Source organism: Notothenia coriiceps, unplaced genomic scaffold (assembly GCF_000735185.1).
Source record: "Notothenia coriiceps isolate Sejong01 unplaced genomic scaffold, NC01 NC01_scaffold00005115, whole genome shotgun sequence".
NCBI classification, from domain to species: domain Eukaryota; kingdom Metazoa; phylum Chordata; class Actinopteri; order Perciformes; family Nototheniidae; genus Notothenia; species Notothenia coriiceps.
The window spans coordinates 36,233-45,093 of record NW_011337816.1 but is presented as its reverse complement, the minus strand read 5'-3'; the positions used below and the strand labels follow the sequence as shown (position 1 = coordinate 45,093).

Genomic DNA, 8,861 nt, shown 5'->3' with positions numbered 1-8,861 from the left:
TCTGCCCCTCCATGTGAGGTCGGCCCAGACCTGTGCGCGTTCGTGTGTGTTGGAGGAGGGACTCTGTAAGGAAGTGGCAGATTTTCTCCGTTAGTGTATTTTCAAATTCTAGCGCACTCAAGCTGGTTTCTCCGAAATTACCTACCCCATCTTTAATATCTGTTCAAATTACCACAAAAAAAAAACCTGGTTTGAAAAACATCAGCTGATTTGTTGTCCATTAGCGAATAATAAGCCCTATAAATGAAGTGAATAATTACGTGAGAAATGCAAAACTCTGCCGCCATGATTATTCTAGTGGAACAATCTATATAAACCTCACTGTTGCTCTTACTGCAACAGTGAGGTTATGATTGTTTCATCTTTCGTTTTACATACAGGACATTTAGAATTTAAAAGGAGAAAACAACCTCATGCAATAGTAATAGTTGGCTGAATGTAACATATAGAAATACTTGTTTTTATTTTCCTTGGCATATAGTTCTTGTGTGATAAAGACAGCAGATTAAGGGGAAACCATTACGTTTAAGTATTCACTACCAACTCCCAAATAGCACAAATGCAACACTTGTAAATGGTAACATGTGAAGCTGTAGATCTGATTGAGTATTGCTATTTCAGTTCCTCCTGGAATAACACATTTAGCAACATTTACCATTTTACAGAGTGTTTATGTGCAGTGAAAGTTGTCATGTTGGATATCATCAGCAGGTAACAGTCACGTTGTCAGATAACCTTCAGGTCCAGTCATCAATAATAACTTAGAACTGTGGTTTTTAAATAGAAACTACAAGCAAGGGATATTTTTCTTTCTACGGCACAGTGGCCATGTTGAGGCTGTCAGCGTGGATGTCAGGTAGGGTCCTCTCCGGTCTGAGACACACCGCCAACCTCTGTGGGAAACCAGACAGGTAGAGGTTAAATGTTAAAGGTCCCCTATTATACTGTTTTTCTTCAATATATTATAGGTCTCAGATATATACAAAACATGTCTCTGAAGTGTTTGGCTCCAAACACCAAACAGATCATTACAGCATCCCATAATCCCCTCTGTTTCAGCCCTGTTTCAAAAGTGCTGATTCTCTGTCTGTTACTTTAGATGAAAATAAGGAGCCACCCCCCACGCCCCTCTGAGAGATATTTGGTTAAAAAGAACACAATGGTGCTCTAGGAGGAGATTCAGGATTCAGGTGGGGGGGGGTTACCTTGGTTGGTGATTGGCTAATGGGTACACAAGCCAAAAAACCGTTATGACATCATAAAGAGGCCAAAATCTGATCAGCTCATTTCCAGACATGTTTTTATATAAATGGATCAGGACAAAAAGTGAGCGAATCTTTTTTCATGAAACTTTCAGAATCTCTTTACACAGAGGGGACACATGTTGATGTAGAAAAGACTAGAAAAAGTGGATTTTGCATTATAGGTGATCTTTAAGGAAATGTGTTTCCTGCATTTTCTGAACATAAAAACTTATTTTTTCTGCTTTTTGTTTTTATTCCTTCCTCTGTCCTCCTGACCTGTTTGAGAGATCCAGGGGTCCACACCAGCTTGTAGACCATGTAGATGGGGATCCACATGAAGGAGGAGAGGCCCATCATGTATCCCACTGTGATGCTCCAGTCTGGGTATGTGTAGTCGAACAGCGTCAGGTGCGGCACTTTCAGCAGGGAGCTCACTATAATATACTGAGAAGAGTTGGGACACATAACATTTCCATATTTAGCATCTCTATATGGAAATATAACTGTTGTATTCTTACATAGGAGAATATTTAGAGAAAGGGTGATATATCTGTCATAAAATATACATGTATGCTATAGAGGAAGTCATAGTGTAATAATGCAAAAATGTCAACAGGAAGAAAGATTGATGCAAATAAGAGAGAAAGATATTAAACTATATATAGGGGAGGGACGTTGACATTTGCCTGACATTTATTTATTTATAAAACATGTTTTAGAAAAAGTATTGAAGATTAGAGATTCTATTTCATATAGATAAGGGCTTAATGTACACAAAGGGGATCAGCTGTTAATGGAGTAGTCCTTTGATCTTACACAAAGCTTTATGTATGGAATAAAACATATTGGCACTGGCTTAACATTGTTCAATGTGTAAGATGATCCTTTTCACAGTTTGAATATAGTACATGTGCAAAAATAAGAATTAATTTGGCATTAAAGCATTTAGGGCCTGTTTTAAGAAGCAGGTTAATTGAGTTATCTGAGAATGTTTTGCCACACAAAGCCTGAAACCAAATAAAATATAGAACACAGAAACATGTTAAAATATTCATTCTGATATTTAGTTATCCAGATAACGTACGTCTTTGAGATCTTCTTACTTCTTACCTGTTTGGTTGAACTATGTGTACTGATCCACTGATGCCAATTGGATGATATTTTTAAAATAACTACATGTTGAATATTACTTATCTGGTGTTTTGTATAAAACCGTTAAAGTAAATGTTAGCATTGTAAAGATAAAGCTCTGGAACACTCTGCCCCTCCATGTGAGGTCGGCCCAGACCCTAGGGGTTTTTAAATCGACACTAAAAACTCACTTCTTCTCTCTGGTCAGAGCGGAGCACAACTCCTGACATTTCCCTGTGTTTGATTTTTATATTTTCTGTTGTAATTTATTGTCTTCTGTTTGCTATCGCAGTAAAGTGTTTTTATTGCATGTACAGCACTTTGGCTCAACCAAAAATCGTTTTTAAAATGTGCTATAGAAATAAAACTTGATTTGATTTGATTTGAAAGCTCCAGTTCACAGAATCTCATATCTTACCGCTAGAAATGCTGGACTGATGGCCACCCAGCACACCTTCCAGAACAATCCTGGAGCTTTGCCCAGCATGGCCTTAACATCATTGCTAAATCTTGTGATACCTGAAAGCAACAAAAAAGACGCAGCCTTTTGTTTTTCATATGCTAAAAATGTATTTCAATATCAAGGGTCATCCATGTGCATAGCAGATAAAAGAAACTGAACACAGGTCAGTTCATATAACATTGTGTTTACCGTAGAACCAGGAAACTGCGATGGCCTCGAGGAAACCCACAGCTATAATGGAGCATCCCACTCCGAATTCCTCCAGCAGCTTCACCACATAGGCACCACCCTGTCGAAATCATTATACAATTACTAATTAAAATCCATCACCAGACTGCAGACGTTTTTCATTCACTACAATATAACAATATATCCAGGCAACAACCCAAGCTTTAAAGTAAAAAAGAAAAACATACATATGTAAGGGTGCTTAGAGAGCCCAAAAAGCAGACGACTACCAAGCCCAGAACTAAAAGTTCCCGCCTGTGTGAGAAACGATCCGGGTATTCATCCAACACAGCAGTGATGATCGCCTCTAGCCCCCCGAACTGAAACACACAGTCACGTGTTGTTGTTAGAACGTTTGACATAGTACTGTATTGTATACTGAAAAAAACTTGGAAATTGACTATAATTAAATGTAATATGTCAACAAATGTCATATAACTGTACGATGTCAGTGGAAAGCAATAATATTAAGTTAAACCTAATATTTCTTATTCAAACGTAATATTATTGCTTTCAACTAACCTCATACAGTTATATGGAATTTGTTGAAATAGTACATTTAATTAAAGTCAACGGTTCAGTTTTTTCAGTGTAGCTTGTAGATATTTCAATCTGCATAAGCCATTCAATTTATTGGATGCTTAATATCAGGTAAGGAATAATATTTCAGAATAATAAACATCACTACAGCTTCAAATATTGTTCTGTTATACATAAGAGAACCATCTATGTCCCCTGTTCAAAGGTTCGTACCGTGCTGTCCAGTCCCAACGTGATCATCATCACAAAAAAGATGATTGCAAAAAAGGTCGAGCCCATCATGTTTGCAATGGCCTCTGGGTACGTGATGAAGAGCAAACTTGGACCTGAAAGCATGAACATACAGTGTTGAATAGTGTAGGGTCAGCAGTTGATTAATAAATGAGTTTTATCTTCACAGGATTTGAATAAATAAACTGATTCCCTGACCTTTATCCCTGGCTACATCCTCCACCTCCACCTGCCTCATCTCTGCCATGTATCCGAGCACCGTGAAGATCACAAACCCCGACACGAAGCTCGTCAAGCAGTTCACCAAACTGGTCACTATGGCGTCTCTGTGGAGGGAGGAATTACATTTTCTTCAAGAGCACGCAGCATAATGACTCATTTCTGTAATTCTCTTTTTTTCAAACCTCATTTTTCATTTCTATCCGAGGCATTGCTCCAAAGTATCAGTGTCTGATGGGAGAGCTGTTCAAAGCTTTGCCTTTGTTTAATGGATTGCTTTTTCTATTCAGCGTATGTCCGACATATGAAGATACTCCTAGCAACCATAAACATCTCACAACAAAACTAATGAGGAATACTCTACTGAAGGATGTGTGCTGAATGTTCATTAGGGATGTAAAACAAGAGGAGATCAGTCGATGCTTTTAGAAAATGAACATCTTTCATCTTCAGGCAGCCTCCACAGAATAAGTCATGGAGTGTATTTGATAAATAAAAATACATCCTTTTGCAAAACTAATGCCTTCAAACAAATTCATGTAAGATAAGAAATACAATGTTTTGAGTCAGAGTTGGACGTTTGTTACATTGCAATTTATATCTACTTTTCTAATATCATATTATATGACAGAGACTATTTGAGAATTATTATTGTTTTATTTTTTATTATTATTGTTTTTTTTGTACTTTGTTATAATTATTAATTTGAGTGAGAAAAAAAGGAAAAAAGAGAATATATATATATATATTATTGTTGTATGTTTTTGTTTCTGACATGTTCAATACATTGACTAATAAATAAATAGAGAAGACACTTTCAGAATATATTAGTTAAACATAAAAAAATAAAATGAACTGAGGTTTGACACATTCTATTTTGGTAATCGGTGTATCCAGTTTCATTCATACCTACTCAATAAAACACACATTTTGTTTCCTCACATGCCCCGTTGCTCCACTAATCACATCAGCCACACACACTATTAGTCATACAGTACAGCTCATGTCTTCTCCTGTACATCTTGGCATTTGTAGCTAACATGTAGTATTCATCACTCCAGGCTCTATAACTCCGTCTGGACCACATCGTCGTATTTAATGCATGAGCAATAAATCACACAGCTCCTCTTAGAGATCTGACTGCGTATTGAGCGCTGAAGTCATGACTCAGTGTGTCGCAGGTCTACAATGAAGCTCAGCTCTTACCGATAGCAGTTATTTGTGAAAGGGTTGTAGCTGGAGAGAGCCAGGAGCACGCCGAACCCGGGCCCCAGGGAGAAGAAAATCTGAGCCGCCGCATCCACCCATACCTGGAAGAGACAGAAATAGACATTACGCCATCTAAAAATACAAGTTGTAGGCCTATAAAAGCTTAAACATACTATAATTTGTAAAGATTAGAACCACTTTCTGCCAGGTCATTACTCTCAGTGTTTGATAATCATCCCCCAAATTGTATTTCTGTGTTTTAATCCCTCAGTATAATTCACCAGGCAGAAGAGGTGTTGTTTCAGTAGTATAGAAATCTAGTTGCCACACAGCTGTATGCAGGGAGATCTGAAGAGCAGCACGCATTCGGCATTAAAAAGAAGAGAGCAGTGTTGTATATCGGTGAGTGAGACAGAAAGGGAGGCCTTTGTTAATGGGCAGAAAATCTAAACCAATTATGCATCTTATTATCCTGTTCTGTGGCTTATTTATGCATCTCATTAAGTCTCATCCATATTCCCTCCCATCCAAAGCACTCACACATGTTTAGCAAACAACCGCTGAGAGCTGGAGAGGAAACAGAGGACATCTCATAGATCTAAAATAGAAAATATACTAAATTCTTAAGGGAATAATGGGTAGAAATTGGTGCAGTTATATTTTTAAACTACTGCGTCCTATGCTTGGAAAATCCAGATGTTTGTTTTTTTACTACACTATTACAGCAAGTTAAACACAGGAGGCTTTTCAAGAACGCCCTCATGTTCGCAGGACCGTGGAGAAATATATCTTAGTACCCAGAATAAAAGCTCCTTTTGGGAGTTAAAAATGAAAATAATATTTATCTTTTATCTTTCAATAACCATACATTTGTACATTCTCTGAGAAAATGGTGGAAAAAGGCAAGATATTTTAGTAATAACACTGACTGCTTTTTAAAAGTAAGACATCAAATCCAAAAAGAAAACAATCTAAGAGGTAACATTTAATTGTTGTTTCCAACTACTTGAGGCAAACTGAGAGTGTTGATTTGTTATTTGATGTTGCTATCTGCATGCATTTATGTTTTTACGTCTATTTCTTCTCCTTCGTTTTCTTTATTTTGTTAATTGATCAGGCACTGGATCTTTCAAAGTAATATAAATACGATTCTCAAGGAACCAAATACATGAGGTATGCCCTCTGTTTCTCGTTGAAGACGATTGAAATGCATCCTTTTCTGACTGACCGACTATGTATAACTCACACGGGTCTCCAGCAACTTCCCCCACTGTGGTTTCAGGTAGAACACCACACCTCTCCAGGCTCCTGGCAGAGTGGCGCCTCGAATAAGCAGGATGAAGAGCACAATGTAGGGCAAGGTGGCCGTCACCCACACTACCTGGTGAGGAAGAAAGAGATCATATACATGTGATTACAGTAGAGACGATGCATATTCACTTCTCTGTTGTCGTGGTAATAAAGCATTCAATGTGTTACCTTCCCTGAAGTCTTTACGCCCTTCCAGAGGCTGAAGTATACGATGGTGAAAATGAGAAAAAGGCAGAGCATCAACTGCCAGCGAACCCCCCCGACGTCTCTCAGCCCCGAAGACTTGTGGATCTCAAGAACATTCCTCCTGTCACGATGAAACACATGAATCATCACAGCTTCAGCATGCCAGACAACATTTCCCGTACCACATCACAAGCCGGCTCTATTTGTATTATTTTTAGAGTATTACTGTAAAGCTATTTTTACATGTGGTTTCTGTAACTCACACTTACATGAACTTACGTGTAAAATTCCTCTGCGGGAGACCTGGAGGAATTCGTCCAGGTGACGTTGTCCGTGCCAAAGTAGTTGGTGCAGTCGGGGGTGTTCCACACGTTGTCGCAGTTTGTCCAAGGCAAGACGGTGGAAAAAGAGTGGTAGAAGTAGAAGAGGGCCCAGGCGATGATGGTGTTGTAGTAGAAGGACACGTAAAGGGCGATGACACAAATGGCATATCCTATACCTGAAACAGAATCACTCACTGAGTCCCTTTGATGTTACATAACATCAAGATAGAATATTCAATTCAGAGGTAAATATTGTACTTTTACTCCACTAGATTTACGTAGTACCTTTAGTTACCTTTACAAGCTTGATAAATTAATACATCAATGATTACAATGGACCAATCTGCATAGCCAGTACTTTTACTTTTGGTACTTTAGGTATATTTAGATGTCAATCAATACTTTAGTACTTTTATTTTGAATACATGAATTTTACTTGTAACAGAGTATTCCTATACACTTTGGTACTTCTACGTTTACTTAAGTACAAGATGTGAGTACTTCTTCCACCTCTGTCTATCACTAAGTCTCAGAAAGGTAGCTATCTGATTATCTGATGTTGAGCAGCGCGTGTGAGGCCTTACCTTTGAAAATGGGACAGATGTGTTTCCATATGGATATGGCTCCGGTTCTGTGGAACTGGCCCAGTGCCAGCTCCATGTAGAAGAGCGGCACACCGCCAAAGATGGCCATCAATACGTAGGGAATAAGGAAAGCACCTGCACAGAGACACATGAAGGTAATAATCAATGTAAGTCTCATGTGTAATAAAGTGGGGACATTAAAGAAAAACTTCAGAGTGAGGACTAAACAAGGCTGAACTTAAAAATGTAATGATAATGAAACATAGATTTTCCATTGCCCTCGTCTTTTATGACTGTAGTAATGGTGGTATACAGCAACTTTCAGCTAACTGCTAAATTATAACAAATAATGTCTACATAATCTTGATTATTCAGTTTTAAAATGGCATTTATCATCTATTTATTCTTTTTCAATCCTGTTTGTATGTGTTTTAATTGTCTTTTATTTCTATTCGCAATGCCTTTTTATGTCTCATTGCATCACTTTGTTAAAGGTATTATTTAATGATCATGTTTTGCCAATATTATCGACCCTTTGTTGGGGATGTTAGAGTTAAGCACACAACTTTCCAAACAAATTTCAGGATTGAAAATAAATCTGTGTCGAAAAAAAAAGAAATTACCTTTTTCTTTCGTTTTTTTGTCAAAAAAGCTGGACTTTGACAGGCTTTTGCGGAGTAAATACGATTGATAAAAGGTCACTAACGAGAGTTTAACATGCTTTTCGTGGGAAACGCGTTAAAACTTTTTAGTGATGTGAAGGCTGTGCCCTTCAGCACCATGGACAGTTTCTCCTGACAAATGCGCAGCTTCAGCCGGATTTCTGAATAATTCAAAGCCATTTTGAGCACCAATTCTGAGTTTTAATCGGTTTGAAGAACATAATAGAAGTGTTTGTCAAGTTGCTCCTATCTTGTGAAATAAAAGGCCTGGTTTAAAAATAACTTAACCACTTACCGCCACCGTTTTGATAACATACATACGGAAATCTCCAAACATTTCCCAGGTCCACCGCAAAGCCAATGACAGACAGGAGAAAGTCCATTTTTTTGCTCCATTTGTCCCTGGAGTCCGTCTGTGTGATGGCCGGCACCGGGACAGGGGCCGCGGCGTTGTTGGAGGTGTAGCCGGGGTTAGGGGAGCCTGGGTGGGTCAGAGTGCCGGCCATGGCTGCTGGGTCCTGCTGAGGCAT

At 38.4% G+C, this 8,861-nt stretch overlaps 1 protein-coding gene across 1 annotated transcript; it reads right to left on the bottom strand.

Annotated features, from left to right (window-relative positions):
• Positions 1 to 805: 805 nt before the first annotated feature.
• slc6a4b (solute carrier family 6 member 4b) lies at positions 806 to 8,861 on the bottom strand. Its single transcript, XM_010768104.1, has 13 exons — positions 8,627 to 8,861; positions 7,670 to 7,804; positions 7,042 to 7,261; positions 6,745 to 6,883; positions 6,512 to 6,646; positions 5,263 to 5,366; positions 4,036 to 4,163; positions 3,820 to 3,932; positions 3,255 to 3,386; positions 3,028 to 3,127; positions 2,794 to 2,894; positions 1,521 to 1,688; positions 806 to 893 (listed from the first exon to the last, which is right to left on the bottom strand). Exons 1-13 carry the CDS (start codon positions 8,859 to 8,861, stop codon positions 813 to 815), a joined length of 1,791 nt encoding a protein of 596 aa, XP_010766406.1. The 3' UTR covers positions 806 to 812.